Genomic DNA, 24630 nt, shown 5'->3' on the forward strand with positions numbered 1-24630 from the left:
GTTAGAGATGTACGATCCTTTTTAGGACATGCAGGATTTTATAGGAGGTTTATAAAAAACTTTAGTGCCATATCTAAACCACTTTGTAACCTCTTATTAAAAGATGCACCGTTTGAATGGAATGATGATTGCCAAAAATCTTTTGAAAAAATAATTTGTCTTTTAACATCTGCACCTATTATGCAATCTCCTGATTGGTCTTTGCCATTTGAATTAATGTGTGATGCAAGTGATTTTGCTGTTGGTGCTGTTTTAGGACAAAGAAGGGATGGTAAGCCTTTTGTGATTTATTATGCGAGCAAGACTTTGGATAGTGCTCAAATGAATTATTCTACAACTGAAAAAGAATTACTTGCTGTGGTATTTGCATTAAACAAATTCCGTTCATATTTGCTTGGCTCTAAATCTGTTGTGTTTACTGACCATGCTGCTGTGAGATATTTGATGAGTAAACAGGATGCCAAACCGAGACTAATTCGTTGGATTTTGTTACTACAAGAATTTGACCTTACCATCAAAGATAAAAAGGGTGCTGAAAATGTTGTTGCTGATCATCTATCAAGACTCACATCCGAATTCTGCAATGATATAACACCCATAAATGATTCTTTCCCTGATGAATTTTTATTTTCTGTTACTTCAATGCCATGGTATGCTAATATTGTTAATTTTCTTGTTACAGGTAAAATGCCTTTGCAATGGAATGCTCAAGAGAAGAAGAAATTTTTTGTTGAAGTAAAGAAATTTTATTGGGATGATCCTTATTTGTTCAAATATTGCCCAGATCAAATTTTTCGGCGATGTATTCCTGATAATGAGGTAAGTAGTGTCATTAATTTTTGTCATTCTGAAGCATGTGGTGGTCACTTTTCTTCAAGAAAAACTACTGCTAAAATTTTGCAGTGTGGATTTTATTGGCCTACCATGTTTAAAGACACATATGAATTTTGCAAAAGTTGTGAAAAATGTCAAAAATTGGGATCAATTACAAAAAGAAACATGATGCCCTTAAATCCCATACTTGAAATTGAAATATTTGACTGTTGGGGAATTGATTTCATGGGTCCATTTCCATCATCTTTTGGATTTGTGTATATATTAGTTGCAGTTGATTATGTCTCAAAATGGATTGAAGCAATTTCTTGTCGAAATAATGACAGTAAAACTGTGATTAAATTTTTAAGAGAAAACATTTTAAGTCGATTTGGAATCCCTCGAGCCATTATCAGTGATGGAGGTAAGCATTTTTGTAATAAGTCATTTGAGTCTTTAATGAAGAAATATGGAATTACACATAAAATTGCTACCCCTTATCATCCTCAAACAAATGGTCAAGTTGAATTAGCAAATAGGGAGATAAAACAAATTTTGGAAAAAACGGTTAACCCAAACCGAAAAGATTGGTCTCTTAGACTTAATGATGCACTTTGGGCTTACCGCACTGCATTTAAAACATCATTAGGAATGTCACCCTATCGGTTAATTTATGGTAAACCTTGTCATTTACCTGTTGAACTTGAACATAAATCACTTTGGGCTATTAAAGCTTTTAATTCAAATTTGGTTGATGCTGGTAATGTGCGAAAATTGCAATTGAATGAACTTGAGGAATTAAGGAATGATGCATATGAAAATTCAAGAATTATTAAGGCAAGAACAAAAGCATTTCATGATAAAAGAATTTTTCGAAAAACATTTGAGATTGGTCAAAAAGTGTTGCTTTATAATTCTCGTCTTCATTTATTTCCAGGAAAGTTAAAGTCAAAATGGAGTGGCCCATTTGTTGTAAAAAATGTATATTCATATGGGGCCATAGAAATTGAGAATCCAAATAATGGTGTCACATTTAAAGTTAATGGTCAAAGATTAAAACCATATCTGGAACATCACCCACGTGACGAGGACACCGAAATTAATTTGGATGACCCACCAATTCTTGATTAAGTTTTTAATGATTTTTTTTTGTTTTACTATTATTTTACCGTTTCATTGTTTGACTTTTTTTTTTTCCTTAGATTGATGCACTGTACATAGTTTTTTTTTTACATTGTTTTTCTTGTGTAAGCGTGTTTGTTTGACAGTTGTACATTCTCTCATTAATTTTCATTTTACATCATGACCACCTCAATGAGAAAATACCTGTTCGCACATCTTAAAAGATTTCGGCGTATAAAATTTCACTTAAGAGGCCTGATACAAAGCTGTAAATCACATCCACTTTGGGATCTGCAACCACCAGAATTCGTGTCCTATGTTGAGGATCTAGAGGGACAACTCAGAACAGTAGAGAGTGGCATATATGAATTTCAAATGGAGCTTGAGGTTAACTCAATGAGAGGACGAATGTAAGTTCATTTTCCTTTTATATTGTGTGCTTCTTTTTGCTCGCTTTCACGCTTGATTTGATTTTGCAGATTTGTTTTTGGTGTGTTTTGATTTATTTTCCCGTATAAATGGCGGATAACGGTACTCCGTGACTTCTTAAGTCGGTATCTTCAGTTTCCCACAATAACTGAAACCCCAAAATCATACATGGAAGAAATACAACATAAACTCCATAAGCATTTTCCCTCTCTCCCTCAGAATGCCCTCAGGAAAATTTACAAAGCTCGTTGTGAACGACTGCGTTTGTTAATGATCAATGGCATTCCTTCTGACATTCGTTGGTTAATTGAAGCAAAGGTCCGATTAGCAGGTGAGTTTTCTGGTCAATTTGTTTCTTACATGCCTGGTTTTGGTAAAAGTACGTTTGCCAAGAAAAGGAGAGCTAAACGACTTGGCTCAAAATGTCATAACTGTGTGAGACTTGGTTGCAAACGACCAGATTGTAAATCTTTAGGAATGGTTTCTGATACTCGTGAAGATAAAATTAAATTCGTTAAAGATGGCATGAGTAAAGAATCGTTGGATGATATCTTACGATCTCTTGAGACGCATCGAAGCGGAATTGTGCAACGTGAGATTTACAATTTGTGGATACTATTCCAAAAACAAAGTGCACAGTTAAGTCTTGGGAATCTGACTCAAAAAGACCCTGTTTGCCAGTTTATAAGAAAACTGGATGGGAAGCCGATCCTCGACCCATAGAGGGCGTTCAAGCCGTTACTGGACGTAAAACCAGAGGAAGATGTGAGCCACAATCACAACTACCAGTAAATATCCTTTCACTTCACTGTTATTTTACTTTACTGTTATTTTATCATTTGCATTATTGCATTTAGCGATGTGATTTTGTATTTAATAAATATTTGGTTTTCTTTTACTGTTTGCTTTTTCTAATCATTACTTTCTTTTTACTGTTTGTTTTTGAATTATTGAGCCACGAGCTTTACTCGTCATTTGACAAATATTGCCAACCCATTTACAGCTGTTTCTCATTATTTATGTTACCAAGATCTTTAAATATGAGCTCATTTTTCAAACACTCACAACTTGTTTTTGAAAAATTAGTCCAATGGCATCATCTTCGAGTAAACAATTCAAAAATATTTGTGTGCTTTCTGGGTTTCACTATGGAAAGTACAAAGAGTTCGTTCAGGCAGCTGTAGATCTTGGTCGTGTCATAGCAGAGAGGAAACTGCATCTTGTATATGGAGGAGGTGAACGAGGGTTATCAAGACTTGTCTCAGAAGCTGTTTTTACCAGAGGAAGCCAAGTACTCGGCATTATCCCAAAACCCATGAAACCGCTAGTGTGCATGTCTGGCCCACCAATTGGAGAAGAATTAGTGGTATCAAGTATGCAAGAGAGAATATCTGAAATGATGAATCATGCTGATGCTTTTATTTTCTTGCCAGGAGATCTTGCAACTTTTGAGGCACTAATTACATTTGCATCTTGGGCCCACTTGAACATTCATCAAAAACCCATCGGTTTGTTAAATGTTAATAATTTTTATGACGGCTTGCTAACTTTTATTAACCATGCAATAAAGAATCATTTTGTTCCACATTCTGTAAAAAAACTCTTTATCTCTGCTTCTACTGCTAATGAGTTACTTGATCTTTTGCAAGCTTATACACCAGAGCCAGATCCACAGACTGTTGCACTGAATTGGTCGACTAATGACGGTAACGGTAACAGTAGCAGTAATAAGAAGTGCGATTTAGATTTAACTCTCCGTTTGTAAATATTTTCTGTTGTAGTGTTCATGTGATGTCTTCTACACTCTTTCTCTTTCCTTTTAAAACATTGAGGACAATGTCTTTTTCAGGTTGGGGGGAGGGAATAGTTGATAATTGTGGAATGTCTTAGTCCTGGTTATGTGTTTACAAAAAAAAAAAAAAAAACAAAAAACAAAAAAAAAAAATTTTTTTTTTCTGTAAAGACTAACTTAGGACAAATTTGAGTCGAAGATGGCAGGATATAGAGAATGTAGTCTCTCTAGAAACGCATCTTCTTAATCTTAAGGGTGTTGTTAAAAAAAAAATTGACTCTTTCTTCATCTTTGTTATTTGCTTTTAAGCTTCTGCATCAAGTTCAGGTGAGATCTCTTCTTCTTCTTCTTTTATTATTCTCTTTTATTTTTATTTTTTTGCATATCTGTAAAATTATAAAATGTTAAGATAATGTTTAGATTAGGTTGTGGGGTGGGGATAATTGACGTATATTTTAAATATGTGTGTTGTTTTTCTCTTTTCTCTTTTCTTTTCTTTGTTAAAAAAAAAACCAAAAAAAAAAAAAATTTGTTTTTTGTCTAGGATGGCCGTGTAAAGAGTCACGACTTTTGAGACGCATCCTAATAGTCTTGTTGTATTATATTTTGATTTTGAGATTCATAGTAAGTTGTTTTTGTTCCCTTTTCTTTGAATTACTCAAATTTGTGAACTCTCCACTTGGTTATTAAGTTATTTAATTGTTTACTCATTTAACAGGTATTATTGAATCATTCTTCACACACACACTATGACACATACTAGTGGGTTGTAAGTTAAAGTTTTACAGCATTTAGTTCTTTTGATTTATTAGGAATAGTATCTAAGGTAGTAGAAAGTGTATATTTCCAAAAACAAAAAAACAAAAAAACCAAAAAAAAAAAAAAAAATCAAAAAAAAAAAAAAAGAAGAAGAAAAAATGTTTTTAATTTTGTTATATCTAGAAACCCGAGTAATTAAGTCCGTAGGGGTGTTTCAACACCTAGTGCCCTAAGGTCAACTGGTCTGGGAGTCACTGGCATAAAGCTCGCTACATGGGTAATAGATATATTGTTTGTTTATTAGAAACCCGAGTAATTAAGTCCGTAGGGGTGCTTCAACACCTAGTGCCCTAAGGCCAACTGGTCTGGGAGTCATTGACCTAAAGCTCGCTACACGGGTTAGAAATGTAATATAAAAAAAAAAATGTGTGAATAATCTATTGCCTAAAGATATAATTTCTAATGAATTTTAGAACGAAAATGTTGTTTTTCTTTTAATGAAGCCCCATAAGTATTGTGTTAATTACTTGAGCACAAAAGAAGGTTTGATGATATTCTGGATAATGAGTGAACATCAATGTGGTAAAGGAATTTGGGAGAGTTCATTTATTTGGTAATTTAGAGGATAGATGAACAACTATTAACTTGCATGTGAATTTTATAAATCTTAATATAACGCTTTAATTGCTAGAGGGCTAGCAATAAGCTGGTTGGGGGGTGTGATTAGTATTAAAAATTGTTTAATTATCAAGCGATAATATGTTATTTTATGCTTATGTTATAATTTATATTTGTGTTTATGTAATATATTATGAATTATTAATTATGTTTTAAATATATTTAATTTTGTGTATTTTTATGTGTTTATTAGGAAAATTATTAATTTCACGTACTTCGAGGCTCCAAACAGATAAACGGAGGTCAAATTTGGATTCCGGAGGTCCGAAAACCTTAAGATCAGTCAAGATCGGCTTAAAATTGGGCTTGTGTAAAAAAAAGTTGACTTTTCCTGTTGACCGAGCACTGATTGGATGATGAAATGAGCTTACAATAGATATGAGTGCATGGGATAATTGGCAATCTTGACTAAATCTCAACCGTTCATGATTCAATGGCCATGATTGTGCCACGTGGCAATGGTTGGTGAAGCAAGTTGGAGGATCCGAATCTTTGTATTTTAATTTTATAAATTAAATTATTTTCTATTAAATTAAATGATATTCAGTTTTAAATATGATAAAATGAAATGAGCTTACAATAGATATGAGTGCATGGGATAATTGGCAATCTTGACTAAATCTCAACATAGGACACGAATTCTGGTGGTTGCAGATCCCAAAGTGGATGTGATTTACAGCTTTGTATCAGGCCTCTTAAGTGAAATTTTATACGCCGAAATCTTTTAAGATGTGCGAACAGGTATTTTCTCATTGAGGTGGTCATGATGTAAAATGAAAATTAATGAGAGAATGTACAACTGTCAAACAAACACGCTTACACAAGAAAAACAATGTAAAAAAAAAACTATGTACAGTGCATCAATCTAAGGAAAAAAAAAAAGTCAAACAATGAAACGGTAAAATAATAGTAAAACAAAAAAAAATCATTAAAAACTTAATCAAGAATTGGTGGGTCATCCAAATTAATTTCGGTGTCCTCGTCACGTGGGTGATGTTCCAGATATGGTTTTAATCTTTGACCATTAACTTTAAATGTGACACCATTATTTGGATTCTCAATTTCTATGGCCCCATATGAATATACATTTTTTACAACAAATGGGCCACTCCATTTTGACTTTAACTTTCCTGGAAATAAATGAAGACGAGAATTATAAAGCAACACTTTTTGACCAATCTCAAATGTTTTTCGAAAAATTCTTTTATCATGAAATGCTTTTGTTCTTGCCTTAATAATTCTTGAATTTTCATATGCATCATTCCTTAATTCCTCAAGTTCATTCAATTGCAATTTTCGCACATTACCAGCATCAACCAAATTTGAATTAAAAGCTTTAATAGCCCAAAGTGATTTATGTTCAAGTTCAACAGGTAAATGACAAGGTTTACCATAAATTAACCGATAGGGTGACATTCCTAATGATGTTTTAAATGCAGTGCGGTAAGCCCAAAGTGCATCATTAAGTCTAAGAGACCAATCTTTTCGGTTTGGGTTAACCGTTTTTTCCAAAATTTGTTTTATCTCCCTATTTGCTAATTCAACTTGACCATTTGTTTGAGGATGATAAGGGGTAGCAATTTTATGTGTAATTCCATATTTCTTCATTAAAGACTCAAATGACTTATTACAAAAATGCTTACCTCCATCACTGATAATGGCTCGAGGGATTCCAAATCAACTTAAAATGTTTTCTCTTAAAAATTTAATCACAGTTTTACTGTCATTATTTCGACAAGAAATTGCTTCAATCCATTTTGAGACATAATCAACTGCAACTAATATATACACAAATCCAAAAGATGATGGAAATGGACCCATGAAATCAATTCCCCAACAGTCAAATATTTCAATTTCAAGTATGGGATTTAAGGGCATCATGTTTCTTTTTGTAATTGATCCCAATTTTTGACATTTTTCACAACTTTTGCAAAATTCATATGTGTCTTTAAACATGGTAGGCCAATAAAATCCACACTGCAAAATTTTAGCAGTAGTTTTTCTTGAAGAAAAGTGACCACCACATGCTTCAGAATGACAAAAATTAATGACACTACTTACCTCATTATCAGGAATACATCGCCGAAAAATTTGATCTGGGCAATATTTGAACAAATAAGGATCATCCCAATAAAATTTCTTTACTTCAACAAAAAATTTCTTCTTCTCTTGAGCATTCCATTGCAAAGGCATTTTACCTGTAACAAGAAAATTAACAATATTAGCATACCATGGCATTGAAGTAACAGAAAATAAAAATTCATCAGGGAAAGAATCATTTATGGGTGTTATATCATTGCAGAATTCGGATGTGAGTCTTGATAGATGATCAGCAACAACATTTTCAGCACCCTTTTTATCTTTGATGGTAAGGTCAAATTCTTGTAGTAACAAAATCCAACGAATTAGTCTCGGTTTGGCATCCTGTTTACTCATCAAATATCTCACAGCAGCATGGTCAGTAAACACAACAGATTTAGAGCCAAGCAAATATGAACGGAATTTGTTTAATGCAAATACCACAGCAAGTAATTCTTTTTCAGTTGTAGAATAATTCATTTGAGCACTATCCAAAGTCTTGCTCGCATAATAAATCACAAAAGGCTTACCATCCCTTCTTTGTCCTAAAACAGCACCAACAGCAAAATCACTTGCATCACACATTAATTCAAATGGCAAAGACCAATCAGGAGATTGCATAATAGGTGCAGATGTTAAAAGACAAATTATTTTTTCAAAAGATTTTTGGCAATCATCATTCCATTCAAACGGTGCATCTTTTAATAAGAGGTTACAAAGTGGTTTAGATATGGCACTAAAGTTTTTTATAAACCTCCTATAAAATCCTGCATGTCCTAAAAAGGATCGTACATCTCTAACTGTTTTTGGTTGTGGCAATTTAGATATGACTTCGATTTTTGCTTTGTCAACTTCAATTCCTTTAATAGAAACAACATGACCCAAAACAATTCCAGAAGTAACCATGTAGTGACATTTTTCCCAATTCAACACGAGTTCTTTTTCAACACATCTTTTTAAAACTTTCTCCAAATTATCAAGGCAATCATCAAAAGAATTCCCAAACACAGTCAAATCATCCATAAAGACCTCTAAACAATGTTCAACCATATCACAAAAAATGCTTAACATACATCTTTGAAATGTTGCAGGAGCATTATAAAGCCCGAATGGCATTCTTTTAAATGCAAATGTTCCAAAAGGACATGTGAATGTGGTCTTTTCTTGGTCCTCAAGTGCTATAGGAATTTGATAATAACCTGAATATCCATCTAAAAAACAATAGTAGGGATGTCCTGCTACTCTTTCTAAGATTTGGTCAAGGAATGGTAATGGAAAATGATCTTTTCTAGTGGCTTCATTTAATTTTCTATAATCAATGCACATGCGCCAACTAGATGTAATTCGTGTTGGAATTAATTCACCTTTTTCATTTTTAACAACAGTGATTCCAGATTTTTTAGGCACTACTTGTGTAGGACTTACCCACTTACTATCAGAAATAGGGTAGATAATTCCCACATCAAGTAATTTAAGGACTTCTGTTTTGACTACCTCTTTCATGTGTGGGTTTAATCTTCTTTGAGGTTGTTGACATATTTTAGCATTTTCTTCCAAATTAATTCTATGTGTGCAGATTAAGGGATTAATGCCTTTAATGTCATTTAAAGTCCATCCTATTGCATTTTTATGCTTTTTAAGAACAGTTAGTAACTTACCTTCTTGGTCGCTTGTTAAAGTAGAAGAAATCACAACAGGATAAGTTTGTTCTTCTCCAAGAAAAGCATATTTCAATCCTTCAGGCAAAGGTTTCAATTCCATTTTAGGTGCTTCTTGTTGTTCTGTCTTTTCAATACTTCCAAGCTCCTCAAATTTTGGCTCGTCATCATAATTTTGCGAAGTCTGCATAGAATCAAGCAACGAATTTATATTATAAATATCAAGTTTAAGTTGCTTATTTGACTCAATTGAATTAACTAAACAAACATTAGAAAGTTCAGAAAAATCCCCTTTTTGAATATTTTCCTCGATACAAGATTCAAACAATTCCTTTTGTTCATCAGTATCATCTTCATTCTCATTTTCTTCATTAGGTTGCCTGCACATGTTGAAAACATTCAATTCCAAAGTCATATTCCCAAAGGATAAATTCATTAAACCATTCCTACAATTAATCAAAGCATTAGCAGTTGCTAAAAATGGTCGACCTAAAATTACAGGAATTGGTTTGTAATTATTCACAACAGGTTCAGTTTCCAAGACAATAAAATCCACAGGATAAATAAATTTATCAACTTGTACTAAAACATCTTCCACTATTCCTTTTGGTACTTTAACTGATCTATCGGCAAGCAAAAGTGTAGTTGAAGTTGATTTTAACTCACCAAGATTAAGTTGAAGATAAACTGAATATGGAAGTAAATTAACACTAGCACCAAGATCTAGTAAAGCATGCTCAATTCTGTGGTTACCAATAATACAAGAAATGGTAGGACAACCAGGATCTTTATATTTCAACTTATTATTAGTAGACAGAATTGTACTTACCTGTTCGGCCATGAAAGCACTCTTTCTTACCTTCAATTTCCTCTTAACAGTGCACAAGTCCTTTAAAAATTTGGCATATGAAGGAACCTGCTTGATTGCATCTAATAGAGGAATGTTAACTTTCACTTGCTTAAAGATTTCATAAATTTCAGAAGAGTGGTTTGATTTCTTTGGTTTATTCAATGCATGCGGAAATGGTGGTTCAGGTGGAACACTAGTTATTTCCTCACTAGGTGTAAGTTCATTTAGTCCTTCCTTACCCTTTGAATTTTCATCATTTTCATAAGGTTCAGGCATAGGTCTATCAACAACCTTACCACTACGAAGAGTTATAACTGACTTGACTTGGTCTGTGGGTGGATTTTGTTGAATTTTAGGATTTGGTTGTGGTTGGGCTGGAAATTTTCCTTTTTCTTGAATGGTGAGTGCAGAAGCAATTTTAGCAAGTGTATCTTTCAAATCAGAAAAAGTTTGTGCATTTTGATTGTTAATAACATCTTGCTTTCTGATGAATGAATGCATTGTGTCCTCCAGATTTTTCCAAGGTGGTGGAACATATGGTGCATAAGGCTGAGGATTTTGAAAATTTTGTGGAGGTGGTGCTTGTGAAGATTGTGCATTATTATTATTCCTCCAACTGAAATTCGGATGATTTTTCCAACCAGGATTATAAGTCTGTGAATATGGGTTTGGTTTATTGAAAGTGTTAATAACATTAGCTTGATCATTTAGACATTCTTTAAGTGCAGGCAAAGTGGGACACTCTTGAGTGAAATGATCATTCGAATTACATATGTTACATGCAATTTCTTGAACAGATTTTACTTGATCACTCTTTTTATGCTCCAAAGCTTCAACTTTCCTAACTAGGGATGCAAATTTTGCTTGTAAATCATGATCTTCCCTAAGGTTATGGATTCCTCCACTAGATGGAGATGATTGTTGCTTATTTGTCAATTCAAAAGTTCCAACAGTATCCCAATGTTGTGCATTTTCAGCTAATTGGTCAAGGTAATCTAGTGCATCTTCAGGATTTTTATCCCTAAATTCACCATTACACATCATTTCAACAACCTGTCTACTTTGGGGTATTAAGCCTTCGTAGAAATAAGTGACCAATCGCCAAGTTTCAAAACCATGATGTGGGCATATGTTAAGCAACTCTTTAAACCTATCCCAACATTGGTATAATGTTTCTCCATTTTTTTGAGTGAAAGAAGTGATTTGCCTTTTAAAAGAATTTGTTCTATGAGGTGGAAAGAATTTTTTCAAAAACTGTTCTTGCATGTTATTCCAAGTTCTTACTGATCCAGATCTAAGGTTTTGTAGCCAAGTTTTAGCTTTATCTTTTAATGAAAAAGGAAAAAGCTTTAATCTAATTATGTTCATGCTACAATTTTGGTCCGTGTATGTATTACAAACTTCCTCAAAATCTCTTAGATGCAAGTACGGATTCTCAGATTCTAAACCATGAAATGTTGGTAAAAGTTGGATAATACCTGGTTTAAAATTGAATCGAGATGCTTCTGGAGGAAATACTATACACGACGGTGCTCCGGTTCTGGTTGGATTCATGTAGTCTCTCAGAGTCCTTGGTTGATTCTGATCATGCCCATGTTGAGATTGGTTGTCTCCCTGATCAATTTGAGGATTAGGTTCGCCCAAAACGTTTTCGCCTTGATTCTCATCCATGATTGGTGGTGGAGATTGAGATCTACGAATTAACCTGCCACTTGAAGATCGAGACCAATGTCTCATGCAAGGGTTATGTTATAAAGATAATATTTACATAAATTGATAACAAAATAAAATAAAATAAATAAATAAGCAAATAATATAAGTATACAAAAGAAAATTAAATAACAAAAATGGTGGTTGAACCCACCAATTAAAAAAATAAAAAATGCAAAATTAAATAAATGCAGAAAATTAAATAACTGAAATTAAATAAAAGTTAGGAGTTAGCAGTTAGTAAGTTAAGAGTTAGTAATTAGAGTTAGTAGTTAAAGTTAGTTTGGTCCAAAATAAGTCCAAATATGTCCAAAGTATGTCCAAATATGTCCAAAGTATGTCCAAATATGTCCAAGTCTTGATTATGTTGAGGAATTTCGTCTAGGGATTCTATTGCAAATTATTTTTAATTTTATGGTCAAACTGTAATTTTTAGAAGTTTAGAATTAGCAATTTGGGATGAAAGTGAAACAATTGAAAGATATCGGGGTCCGAACGTAATTACCAGAAGATTGGGCTAGAAACGGAAACTGTTGGGGTGAAACGAGAATTATGAAAGATATGGGGACAAAAGAGAATTTAAGAAAAGGAAAAGGGGGCAAACGAAATTTTACATATAAGAGAAAAATAAAAACGGAAAAACAAACCAAATAAAAAACTTTTCCCCGGCAACGGCGCCAAAAACTTGACACAACTTAAAAGTAAATTTTAACTCCCAAGTATAAGAGTGTCTTGTTGTATTATAACTCGGTGAGTCCGAGGTCGATCCACAGACTGTTGCACTGAATTGGTCGACTAATGACGGTAACGGTAACAGTAGCAGTAATAAGAAGTGCGATTTAGATTTAACTCTCCGTTTGTAAATATTTTCTGTTGTAGTGTTCATGTGATGTCTTCTACACTCTTTCTCTTTCCTTTTAAAACATTGAGGACAATGTCTTTTTCAGGTTGGGGGGAGGGAATAGTTGATAATTGTGGAATGTCTTAGTCCTGGTTATGTGTTTACAAAAAAAAAAAAAAAACAAAAAACAAAAAAAAAAAATTTTTTTTTTCTGTAAAGACTAACTTAGGACAAATTTGAGTCGAAGATGGCAGGATATAGAGAATGTAGTCTCTCTAGAAACGCATCTTCTTAATCTTAAGGGTGTTGTTAAAAAAAAAATTGACTCTTTCTTCATCTTTGTTATTTGCTTTTAAGCTTCTGCATCAAGTTCAGGTGAGATCTCTTCTTCTTCTTCTTTTATTATTCTCTTTTATTTTTATTTTTTTGCATATCTGTAAAATTATAAAATGTTAAGATAATGTTTAGATTAGGTTGTGGGGTGGGGATAATTGACGTATATTTTAAATATGTGTGTTGTTTTTCTCTTTTCTCTTTTCTTTTCTTTGTTAAAAAAAAAACCAAAAAAAAAAAAATTTGTTTTTTGTCTAGGATGGCCGTGTAAAGAGTCACGACTTTTGAGACGCATCCTAATAGTCTTGTTGTATTATATTTTGATTTTGAGATTCATAGTAAGTTGTTTTTGTTCCCTTTTCTTTGAATTACTCAAATTTGTGAACTCTCCACTTGGTTATTAAGTTATTTAATTGTTTACTCATTTAACAGGTATTATTGAATCATTCTTCACACACACACTATGACACATACTAGTGGGTTGTAAGTTAAAGTTTTACAGCATTTAGTTCTTTTGATTTATTAGGAATAGTATCTAAGGTAGTAGAAAGTGTATATTTCCAAAAACAAAAAAACAAAAAAACCAAAAAAAAAAAAAAAAAAATCAAAAAAAAAAAAAAGAAGAAGAAAAAATGTTTTTAATTTTGTTATATCTAGAAACCCGAGTAATTAAGTCCGTAGGGGTGTTTCAACACCTAGTGCCCTAAGGTCAACTGGTCTGGGAGTCACTGGCATAAAGCTCGCTACATGGGTAATAGATATATTGTTTGTTTATTAGAAACCCGAGTAATTAAGTCCGTAGGGGTGCTTCAACACCTAGTGCCCTAAGGCCAACTGGTCTGGGAGTCATTGACCTAAAGCTCGCTACACGGGTTAGAAATGTAATATAAAAAAAAAAATGTGTGAATAATCTATTGCCTAAAGATATAATTTCTAATGAATTTTAGAACGAAAATGTTGTTTTTCTTTTAATGAAGCCCCATAAGTATTGTGTTAATTACTTGAGCACAAAAGAAGGTTTGATGATATTCTGGATAATGAGTGAACATCAATGTGGTAAAGGAATTTGGGAGAGTTCATTTATTTGGTAATTTAGAGGATAGATGAACAACTATTAACTTGCATGTGAATTTTATAAATCTTAATATAACGCTTTAATTGCTAGAGGGCTAGCAATAAGCTGGTTGGGGGGTGTGATTAGTATTAAAAATTGTTTAATTATCAAGCGATAATATGTTATTTTATGCTTATGTTATAATTTATATTTGTGTTTATGTAATATATTATGAATTATTAATTATGTTTTAAATATATTTAATTTTGTGTATTTTTATGTGTTTATTAGGAAAATTATTAATTTCACGTACTTCGAGGCTCCAAACAGATAAACGGAGGTCAAATTTGGATTCCGGAGGTCCGAAAACCTTAAGATCAGTCAAGATCGGCTTAAAATTGGGCTTGTGTAAAAAAAAGTTGACTTTTCCTGTTGACCGAGCACTGATTGGATGATGAAATGAGCTTACAATAGATATGAGTGCATGGGATAATTGGCAATCTTGACTAAATCTCAACCGTTCATGATTCAATGGCCATGATTGTGCCACGTGGCAATGGTTGGTGAAGCAAGTTGGAGGATCCGAATCTTTGTATTTGGGTCGACCCGATCCACCCATTAACCCGCCAAATCTCAACCGTTCTTTGGGTAAATCGGACGAGTCAAATGATGCCATGTGTGATGTTGACTTTTGAAGTTTGACCAGCCATTGGATCTTGATCTAAGGGTTGTGAGGAGCACATGCATGAAGCCTATGATGGACCGCAAAGCACTGGATTATGAATTTATTTTTCTATAAATAGAGCCTCATTTTTATGTTTTAATCATCTCTCTACAACTCTCTTCTTCTCAAATTCTCTCCATCTCCTTGTAATCTTGATTTCCAGGTGTGTTTTTAATATTTTGTATAATTATTTTCATTAATAAAATTAGTTTTATTTCCAATTTTAGTTGTTTTTATTTCTTTTAATTATAAGTAATTCAATTTTACTACTTCTTTTTATTTTAATTATGCTTAACTAAATAATATTAGTTAGGGGAAGGTGAAACTCTTAAGAAATAAATATGATTTAATCAAATTCTATGTTTAATTTTATAAATTAAATTATTTTCTATTTAATTTTATACATGTTTTATATTTTGAAAATTTGATTTATTGTAGACAAACAAATGAATTTGGCACAATAAATTCTTAAGATCTTAATATAAGGCATGGTGAAATGGTATTTTGACTTATTGTAGACAAATTAAATTTTGGCACAATAAATACTTAATCCATCATAAAATTAAAGGGAAAATAATAATAATTTGTATAATTAATCTTTTGAGTAATAAATCTAAAACAAATTGGCAAAAAGAATTTATTAAGTTTTATTTATTTCTAAGAGTGGATCCATAACCCTAACTAGTTCAATTCCATAGTTTCATTTAAATTAAGTTGTTTATATTCAAGTTTTAATTTCAATTTTTAGATAAAATAAAATAAACTAATTAAATCTTTTCTCTGTGGATCGACCTCGGACTCACCGAGTTATAATACAACAAGACACTCTTATACTTGGGAGTTAAAATTTACTTTTAAGTTGTGTCAAGTTTTTGGCGCCGTTGCCGGGGAAAAGTTTTTTATTTGGTTTGTTTTTCCGTTTTTATTTTTCTCTTATATGTAAAATTTCGTTTGCCCCCTTTTCCTTTTCTTAAATTCTCTTTTGTCCCCATATCTTTCATAATTCTCGTTTCACCCCAACAGTTTCCGTTTCTAGCCCAATCTTCTGGTAATTACGTTCGGACCCCGATATCTTTCAATTGTTTCACTTTCATCCCAAATTGCTAATTCTAAACTTCTAAAAATTACAGTTTGACCATAAAATTAAAAATAATTTGCAATAGAATCCCTAGACGAAATTCCTCAACATAATCAAGACTTGGACATATTTGGACATACTTTGGACATATTTGGACATACTTTGGACATATTTGGACTTATTTTGGACCAAACTAACTTTAACTACTAACTCTAATTACTAACTCTTAACTTACTAACTGCTAACTCCTAACTTTTATTTAATTTCAGTTATTTAATTTTCTGCATTTATTTAATTTTGCATTTTTTATTTTTTTAATTGGTGGGTTCAACCACCATTTTTGTTATTTAATTTTCTTTTGTATACTTATATTATTTGCTTATTTATTTATTTTATTTTATTTTGTTATCAATTTATGTAAATATTATCTTTATAACATAACCCTTGCATGAGACATTGGTCTCGATCTTCAAGTGGCAGGTTAATTCGTAGATCTCAATCTCCACCACCAATCATGGATGAGAATCAAGGCGAAAACGTTTTGGGCGAACCTAATCCTCAAATTGATCAGGGAGACAACCAATCTCAACATGGGCATGATCAGAATCAACCAAGGACTCTGAGAGACTACATGAATCCAACCAGAACCGGAGCACCGTCGTGTATAGTATTTCCTCCAGAAGCATCTCGATTCAATTTTAAACCAGGTATTATCCAACTTTTACCAACATTTCATGGTTTAGAATCTGAGAATCCGTACTTGCATCTAAGAGATTTTGAGGAAGTTTGTAATACATACACGGACCAAAATTGTAGCATGAACATAATTAGATTAAAGCTTTTTCCTTTTTCATTAAAAGATAAAGCTAAAACTTGGCTACAAAACCTTAGATCTGGATCAGTAAGAACTTGGAATAACATGCAAGAACAGTTTTTGAAAAAATTCTTTCCACCTCATAGAACAAATTCTTTTAAAAGGCAAATCACTTCTTTCACTCAAAAAAATGGAGAAACATTATACCAATGTTGGGATAGGTTTAAAGAGTTGCTTAACATATGCCCACATCATGGTTTTGAAACTTGGCGATTGGTCACTTATTTCTACGAAGGCTTAATACCCCAAAGTAGACAGGTTGTTGAAATGATGTGTAATGGTGAATTTAGGGATAAAAATCCTGAAGATGCACTAGATTACCTTGACCAATTAGCTGAAAATGCACAACATTGGGATACTGTTGGAACTTTTGAATTGACAAATAAGCAACAATCATCTCCATCTAGTGGAGGAATCCATAACCTTAGGGAAGATCATGATTTACAAGCAAAATTTGCATCCCTAGTTAGGAAAGTTGAAGCTTTGGAGCATAAAAAGAGTGATCAAGTAAAATCTGTTCAAGAAATTGCATGTAACATATGTAATTCGAATGATCATTTCACTCAAGAGTGTCCCACTTTGCCTGCACTTAAAGAATGTCTAAATGATCAAGCTAATGTTATTAACACTTTCAATAAACCAAACCCATATTCACAGACTTATAATCCTGGTTGGAAAAATCATCCGAATTTCAGTTGGAGGAATAATAATAATGCACAATCTTCACAAGCACCACCTCCACAAAATTTTCAAAATCCTCAGCCTTATGCACCATATGTTCCACCACCTTGGAAAAATCTGGAGGACACAATGCATTCATTCATCAGAAAGCAAGATGTTATTAACAATCAAAATGCACAAACTTTTTCTGATTTGAAAGATACACTTGCTAAAATTGCTTCTGCACTCACCATTCAAGAAAAAGGAAAATTTCCAGCCCAACCACAACCAAATCCTAAAATTCAACAAAATCCACCCACAGACCAAGTCAAGTCAGTTATAACTCTTCGTAGTGGTAAGGTTGTTGATAGACCTATGCCTGAACCTTATGAAAATGATGAAAATTCAAAGGGTAAGGAAGGACTAAATGAACTTACACCTAGTGAGGAAATAACTAGTGTTCCACCTGAACCACCATTTCCGCATGCATTGAATAAACCAAAGAAATCAAACCACTCTTCTGAAATTTATGAAATCTTTAAGCAAGTGAAAGTTAACATTCCTCTATTAGATGCAATCAAGCAGGTTCCTTCATATGCCAAATTTTTAAAGGACTTGTGCACTGTTAAGAGGAAATTGAAGGTAAGAAAGAGTGCTTTCATGGCCGAACAGGTAAGTACAATTCTGTCTACTAATAATAAGTTGAAATATAAAGATCCTGGTTGTCCTACCATTTCTTGTATTATTGGTAACCACAGAATTGAGCATGCTTTACTAGATCTTGGTGCTAGTGTTAATTTACTTCCATATTCAGTTTATCTTCAACTTAATCTTGGTGAGTTAAAATCAACTTCAACTACACTTTTGCTTGCCGATAGATCAGTTAAAGTACCAAAAGGAATAGTGGAAGATGTTTTAGTACAAGTTGATAAATTTATTTATCCTGTGGATTTTATTGTCTTGGAAACTGAACCTGTTGTGAATAATTACAAACCAATTCCTGTAATTTTAGGTCGACCATTTTTAGCAACTGCTAATGCTTTGATTAATTGTAGGAATGGTTTAATGAATTTATCCTTTGGGAATATGACTTTGGAATTGAATGTTTTCAACATGTGCAGGCAACCTAATGAAGAAAATGAGAATGAAGATGATACTGATGAACAAAAGGAATTGTTTGAATCTTGTATCGAGGAAAATATTCAAAAAGGGGATTTTTCTGAACTTTCTAATGTTTGTTTAGTTAATTCAATTGAGTCAAATAAGCAACTTAAACTTGATATTTCTAATATAAATTCGTTGCTTGATTCTATGCAGACTTCGCAAAATTATGATGACGAGCCAAAATTTGAGGAGCTTGGAAGTATTGAAAAGACAGAACAACAAGAAGCACCTAAAATGGAATTGAAACCTTTGCCTGAAGGATTGAAATATGCTTTTCTTGGAGAAGAACAAACTTATCCTGTTGTGATTTCTTCTACTTTAACAAGCGACCAAGAAGGTAAGTTACTAACTGTTCTTAAAAAGCATAAAAATGCAATAGGATGGACTTTAAATGACATTAAAGGCATTAATCCCTTAATCTGCACACATAGAATTAATTTGGAAGAAAATGCTAAAATATGTCAACAACCTCAAAGAAGATTAAACCCACACATGAAGGAGGTAGTCAAAACAGAAGTCCTTAAATTACTTGATGTGGGAATTATCTACCCTATTTCTGATAGTAAGTGGGTAAGTCCTACACAAGTAGTGCCTAAAAAATCTGGAATCACTGTTGTTAAAAATGAAAAAGGTGAATTAATTCCAACACGAATTACATCTAGTTGGCGCATGTGCATTGATTATAGAAAATTAAATGAAGCCACTAGAAAAGATCATTTTCCATTACCATTCCTTGACCAAATCTTAGAAAGAGTAGCAGGACATCCCTACTATTGTTTTTTAGATGGATATTCAGGTTATTATCAAATTCCTATAGCACTTGAGGACCAAGAAAAGACCACATTCACATGTCCTTTTGGAACATTTGCATTTAAAAGAATGCCATTCGGGCTTTGTAATGCTCCTGCAACATTTCAAAGATGTATGTTAAGCATTTTTTGTGATATGGTTGAACATTGTTTAGAGGTCTTTATGGATGATTTGACTGTGTTTGGGAATTCTTTTGATGATTGCCTTGATAATTTGGAGAAAGTTTTAAAAAGATGTGTTGAAAAAGAACTCGTGTTGAATTGGGAAAAATGTCACTACATGGTTACTTCTGGAATTGTTTTGGGTCATGTTGTTTCTATTAAAGGAATTGAAGTTGACAAAGCAAAAATCGAAGTCATATCTAAATTGCCACAACCAAAAACAGTTAGAGATGTACGATCCTTTTTAGGACATGCAGGATTTTATAGGAGGTTTATAAAAAACTTTAGTGCCATATCTAAACCACTTTGTAACCTCTTATTAAAAGATGCACCGTTTGAATGGAATGATGATTGCCAAAAATCTTTTGAAAAAATAATTTGTCTTTTAACATCTGCACCTATTATGCAATCTCCTGATTGGTCTTTGCCATTTGAATTAATGTGTGATGCAAGTGATTTTGCTGTTGGTGCTGTTTTAGGACAAAGAAGGGATGGTAAGCCTTTTGTGATTTATTATGCGAGCAAGACTTTGGATAGTGCTCAAATGAATTATTCTACAACTGAAAAAGAATTACTTGCTGTGGTATTTGCATTAAACAAATTCCGTTCATATTTGCTTGGCTCTAAATCTGTTGTGTTTACTGACCATGCTGCTGTGAGATATTTGATGAGTAAACAGGATGCCAAACCGAGACTAATTCGTTGGATTTTGTTACTACAAGAATTTGACCTTACCATCAAAGATAAAAAGGGTGCTGAAAATGTTGTTGCTGATCATCTATCAAGACTCACATCCGAATTCTGCAATGATATAACACCCATAAATGATTCTTTCCCTGATGAATTTTTATTTTCTGTTACTTCAATGCCATGGTATGCTAATATTGTTAATTTTCTTGTTACAGGTAAAATGCCTTTGCAATGGAATGCTCAAGAGAAGAAGAAATTTTTTGTTGAAGTAAAGAAATTTTATTGGGATGATCCTTATTTGTTCAAATATTGCCCAGATCAAATTTTTCGGCGATGTATTCCTGATAATGAGGTAAGTAGTGTCATTAATTTTTGTCATTCTGAAGCATGTGGTGGTCACTTTTCTTCAAGAAAAACTACTGCTAAAATTTTGCAGTGTGGATTTTATTGGCCTACCATGTTTAAAGACACATATGAATTTTGCAAAAGTTGTGAAAAATGTCAAAAATTGGGATCAATTACAAAAAGAAACATGATGCCCTTAAATCCCATACTTGAAATTGAAATATTTGACTGTTGGGGAATTGATTTCATGGGTCCATTTCCATCATCTTTTGGATTTGTGTATATATTAGTTGCAGTTGATTATGTCTCAAAATGGATTGAAGCAATTTCTTGTCGAAATAATGACAGTAAAACTGTGATTAAATTTTTAAGAGAAAACATTTTAAGTCGATTTGGAATCCCTCGAGCCATTATCAGTGATGGAGGTAAGCATTTTTGTAATAAGTCATTTGAGTCTTTAATGAAGAAATATGGAATTACACATAAAATTGCTACCCCTTATCATCCTCAAACAAATGGTCAAGTTGAATTAGCAAATAGGGAGATAAAACAAATTTTGGAAAAAACGGTTAACCCAAACCGAAAAGATTGGTCTCTTAGACTTAATGATGCACTTTGGGCTTACCGCACTGCATTTAAAACATCATTAGGAATGTCACCCTATCGGTTAATTTATGGTAAACCTTGTCATTTACCTGTTGAACTTGAACATAAATCACTTTGGGCTATTAAAGCTTTTAATTCAAATTTGGTTGATGCTGGTAATGTGCGAAAATTGCAATTGAATGAACTTGAGGAATTAAGGAATGATGCATATGAAAATTCAAGAATTATTAAGGCAAGAACAAAAGCATTTCATGATAAAAGAATTTTTCGAAAAACATTTGAGATTGGTCAAAAAGTGTTGCTTTATAATTCTCGTCTTCATTTATTTCCAGGAAAGTTAAAGTCAAAATGGAGTGGCCCATTTGTTGTAAAAAATGTATATTCATATGGGGCCATAGAAATTGAGAATCCAAATAATGGTGTCACATTTAAAGTTAATGGTCAAAGATTAAAACCATATCTGGAACATCACCCACGTGACGAGGACACCGAAATTAATTTGGATGACCCACCAATTCTTGATTAAGTTTTTAATGATTTTTTTTTGTTTTACTATTATTTTACCGTTTCATTGTTTGACTTTTTTTTTTTCCTTAGATTGATGCACTGTACATAGTTTTTTTTTTACATTGTTTTTCTTGTGTAAGCGTGTTTGTTTGACAGTTGTACATTCTCTCATTAATTTTCATTTTACATCATGACCACCTCAATGAGAAAATACCTGTTCGCACATCTTAAAAGATTTCGGCGTATAAAATTTCACTTAAGAGGCCTGATACAAAGCTGTAAATCACATCCACTTTGGGATCTGCAACCACCAGAATTCGTGTCCTATGTTGAGGATCTAGAGGGACAACTCAGAACAGTAGAGAGTGGCATATATGAATTTCAAATGGAGCTTGAGGTTAACTCAATGAGAGGACGAATGTAAGTTCATTTTCCTTTTATATTGTGTGCTTCTTTTTGCTCGCTTTCACGCTTGATTTGATTTTGCAGATTTGTTTTTGGTGTGTTTTGATTTATTTTCCCGTATAAATGGCGGATAACGGTACTCCGTGACTTCTTAAGTCGGTATCTTCAGTTTCCCACAATAACTGAAACCCCAAAATCATACATGGAAGAAATACAACATAAACTCCATAAGCATTTTCCCTCTCTCCCTCAGAATGCCCTCAGGAAAATTTACAAAGCTCGTTGTGAACGACTGCGTTTGTTAATGATCAATGGCATTCCTTCTGACATTCGTTGGTTAATTGAAGCAAAGGTCCGATTAGCAGGTGAGTTTTCTGGTCAATTTGTTTCTTACATGCCTGGTTTTGGTAAAAGTACGTTTGCCAAGAAAAGGAGAGCTAAACGACTTGGCTCAAAATGTCATAACTGTGTGAGACTTGGTTGCAAACGACCAGATTGTAAATCTTTAGGAATGGTTTCTGATACTCGTGAAGATAAAATTAAATTCGTTAAAGATGGCATGAGTAAAGAATCGTTGGATGATATCTTACGATCTCTTGAGACGCATCGAAGCGGAATTGTGCAACGTGAGATTTACAATTTGTGGATACTATTCCAAAAACAAAGTGCACAGTTAAGTCTTGGGAATCTGACTCAAAAAGACCCTGTTTGCCAGTTTATAAGAAAACTGGATGGGAAGCCGATCCTCGACCCATAGAGGGCGTTCAAGCCGTTACTGGACGTAAAACCAGAGGAAGATGTGAGCCACAATCACAACTACCAGTAAATATCCTTTCACTTCACTGTTATTTTACTTTACTGTTATTTTATCATTTGCATTATTGCATTTAGCGATGTGATTTTGTATTTAATAAATATTTGGTTTTCTTTTACTGTTTGCTTTTTCTAATCATTACTTTCTTTTTACTGTTTGTTTTTGAATTATTGAGCCACGAGCTTTACTCGTCATTTGACAAATATTGCCAACCCATTTACAGCTGTTTCTCATTATTTATGTTACCAAGATCTTTAAATATGAGCTCATTTTTCAAACACTCACAACTTGTTTTTGAAAAATTAGTCCAATGGCATCATCTTCGAGTAAACAATTCAAAAATATTTGTGTGCTTTCTGGGTTTCACTATGGAAAGTACAAAGAGTTCGTTCAGGCAGCTGTAGATCTTGGTCGTGTCATAGCAGAGAGGAAACTGCATCTTGTATATGGAGGAGGTGAACGAGGGTTATCAAGACTTGTCTCAGAAGCTGTTTTTACCAGAGGAAGCCAAGTACTCGGCATTATCCCAAAACCCATGAAACCGCTAGTGTGCATGTCTGGCCCACCAATTGGAGAAGAATTAGTGGTATCAAGTATGCAAGAGAGAATATCTGAAATGATGAATCATGCTGATGCTTTTATTTTCTTGCCAGGAGATCTTGCAACTTTTGAGGCACTAATTACATTTGCATCTTGGGCCCACTTGAACATTCATCAAAAACCCATCGGTTTGTTAAATGTTAATAATTTTTATGACGGCTTGCTAACTTTTATTAACCATGCAATAAAGAATCATTTTGTTCCACATTCTGTAAAAAAACTCTTTATCTCTGCTTCTACTGCTAATGAGTTACTTGATCTTTTGCAAGCTTATACACCAGAGCCAGATCCACAGACTGTTGCACTGAATTGGTCGACTAATGACGGTAACGGTAACAGTAGCAGTAATAAGAAGTGCGATTTAGATTTAACTCTCCGTTTGTAAATATTTTCTGTTGTAGTGTTCATGTGATGTCTTCTACACTCTTTCTCTTTCCTTTTAAAACATTGAGGACAATGTCTTTTTCAGGTTGGGGGGAGGGAATAGTTGATAATTGTGGAATGTCTTAGTCCTGGTTATGTGTTTACAAAAAAAAAAAAAAAAAACAAAAAACAAAAAAAAAAAATTTTTTTTTTCTGTAAAGACTAACTTAGGACAAATTTGAGTCGAAGATGGCAGGATATAGAGAATGTAGTCTCTCTAGAAACGCATCTTCTTAATCTTAAGGGTGTTGTTAAAAAAAAAATTGACTCTTTCTTCATCTTTGTTATTTGCTTTTAAGCTTCTGCATCAAGTTCAGGTGAGATCTCTTCTTCTTCTTCTTTTATTATTCTCTTTTATTTTTATTTTTTTGCATATCTGTAAAATTATAAAATGTTAAGATAATGTTTAGATTAGGTTGTGGGGTGGGGATAATTGACGTATATTTTAAATATGTGTGTTGTTTTTCTCTTTTCTCTTTTCTTTTCTTTGTTAAAAAAAAAACCAAAAAAAAAAAAATTTGTTTTTTGTCTAGGATGGCCGTGTAAAGAGTCACGACTTTTGAGACGCATCCTAATAGTCTTGTTGTATTATATTTTGATTTTGAGATTCATAGTAAGTTGTTTTTGTTCCCTTTTCTTTGAATTACTCAA

At 33.0% G+C, this 24630-nt stretch overlaps 5 protein-coding genes and 2 non-coding genes across 7 annotated transcripts; 5 read left to right on the forward strand and 2 right to left on the reverse strand.

Moving 5' to 3' along the window:
- The first annotated feature begins 2531 nt into the window (after positions 1 to 2531).
- On the forward strand, positions 2532 to 3332 carry LOC127902537 (uncharacterized). Its single transcript, XM_052441839.1, has 2 exons — positions 2532 to 2695; positions 2825 to 3332. The coding sequence occupies exons 1-2, from the start codon at positions 2533 to 2535 to the stop codon at positions 3085 to 3087; spliced, it is 426 nt and encodes a 141-aa protein (XP_052297799.1). The 5' UTR covers position 2532; the 3' UTR covers positions 3088 to 3332.
- LOC127902536 (probable cytokinin riboside 5'-monophosphate phosphoribohydrolase LOGL10) lies at positions 3106 to 6087 on the forward strand. Its single transcript, XM_052441838.1, has one exon. It carries the CDS (start codon positions 3455 to 3457, stop codon positions 4127 to 4129), a length of 675 nt encoding a protein of 224 aa, XP_052297798.1. The 5' UTR covers positions 3106 to 3454; the 3' UTR covers positions 4130 to 6087.
- Positions 6088 to 6232: 145 nt separating this feature from the next.
- LOC107178809 (uncharacterized) lies at positions 6233 to 12506 on the reverse strand. Its single transcript, XM_052441841.1, has 4 exons — positions 9646 to 12506; positions 9331 to 9588; positions 7656 to 7791; positions 6233 to 7043 (listed from the first exon to the last, which is right to left on the reverse strand). The coding sequence occupies exons 1-4, from the start codon at positions 11915 to 11917 to the stop codon at positions 6530 to 6532; spliced, it is 3180 nt and encodes a 1059-aa protein (XP_052297801.1). The 5' UTR covers positions 11918 to 12506; the 3' UTR covers positions 6233 to 6529.
- On the forward strand, positions 11292 to 11400 carry LOC127902830 (small nucleolar RNA R71). The gene has a single exon (XR_008055468.1). It is a non-coding gene; the product is annotated as a small nucleolar RNA R71 (small nucleolar RNA).
- A 4379-nt stretch (positions 12507 to 16885) lies between the features above and the next one.
- LOC127902831 (small nucleolar RNA R71) lies at positions 16886 to 16994 on the reverse strand. The gene has a single exon (XR_008055469.1). It is a non-coding gene; the product is annotated as a small nucleolar RNA R71 (small nucleolar RNA).
- Positions 16995 to 22343: 5349 nt separating this feature from the next.
- LOC127902538 (uncharacterized) lies at positions 22344 to 23144 on the forward strand. Its single transcript, XM_052441840.1, has 2 exons — positions 22344 to 22507; positions 22637 to 23144. Exons 1-2 carry the CDS (start codon positions 22345 to 22347, stop codon positions 22897 to 22899), a joined length of 426 nt encoding a protein of 141 aa, XP_052297800.1. The 5' UTR covers position 22344; the 3' UTR covers positions 22900 to 23144.
- On the forward strand, positions 22918 to 24082 carry LOC127902535 (probable cytokinin riboside 5'-monophosphate phosphoribohydrolase LOGL10). Its single transcript, XM_052441837.1, has one exon. It carries the CDS (start codon positions 23267 to 23269, stop codon positions 23939 to 23941), a length of 675 nt encoding a protein of 224 aa, XP_052297797.1. The 5' UTR covers positions 22918 to 23266; the 3' UTR covers positions 23942 to 24082.
- Positions 24083 to 24630: the final 548 nt, after the last annotated feature.

This window comes from Citrus sinensis, chromosome 5 (genome assembly GCF_022201045.2).
Source record: "Citrus sinensis cultivar Valencia sweet orange chromosome 5, DVS_A1.0, whole genome shotgun sequence".
NCBI lineage: Eukaryota > Viridiplantae > Streptophyta > Magnoliopsida > Sapindales > Rutaceae > Citrus > Citrus sinensis.

What these genes read in the sequence shown, in the direction of transcription:
- LOC127902536 (XM_052441838.1), top strand. Translation starts at nt 3,455, where the DNA reads ATGGCATCATCTTCGAGTAAACAATTCAAAAATATTTGTGTGCTTTCT.
- LOC107178809 (XM_052441841.1), bottom strand. Translation starts at nt 11,917, where the DNA reads ATGAGACATTGGTCTCGATCTTCAAGTGGCAGGTTAATTCGTAGATCT. An exon ending in TTTAACAAGCGACCAAGAAG is followed by an intron (nt 7,792 to 9,330) that starts GTAAGTTACTAA and finishes TTCTTGTTACAG; the next exon opens with GTAAAATGCCTTTGCAATGG. An exon ending in CGATGTATTCCTGATAATGA is followed by an intron (nt 7,044 to 7,655) that starts GGTAAGTAGTGT and finishes TGATGCACTTTG; the next exon opens with GGCTTACCGCACTGCATTTA.
- LOC127902535 (XM_052441837.1), top strand. Translation starts at nt 23,267, where the DNA reads ATGGCATCATCTTCGAGTAAACAATTCAAAAATATTTGTGTGCTTTCT.
- LOC127902538 (XM_052441840.1), top strand. Translation starts at nt 22,345, where the DNA reads ATGGAAGAAATACAACATAAACTCCATAAGCATTTTCCCTCTCTCCCT. An exon ending in AGCAAAGGTCCGATTAGCAG is followed by an intron (nt 22,508 to 22,636) that starts GTGAGTTTTCTG and finishes GCAAACGACCAG; the next exon opens with ATTGTAAATCTTTAGGAATG.
- LOC127902537 (XM_052441839.1), top strand. Translation starts at nt 2,533, where the DNA reads ATGGAAGAAATACAACATAAACTCCATAAGCATTTTCCCTCTCTCCCT. An exon ending in AGCAAAGGTCCGATTAGCAG is followed by an intron (nt 2,696 to 2,824) that starts GTGAGTTTTCTG and finishes GCAAACGACCAG; the next exon opens with ATTGTAAATCTTTAGGAATG.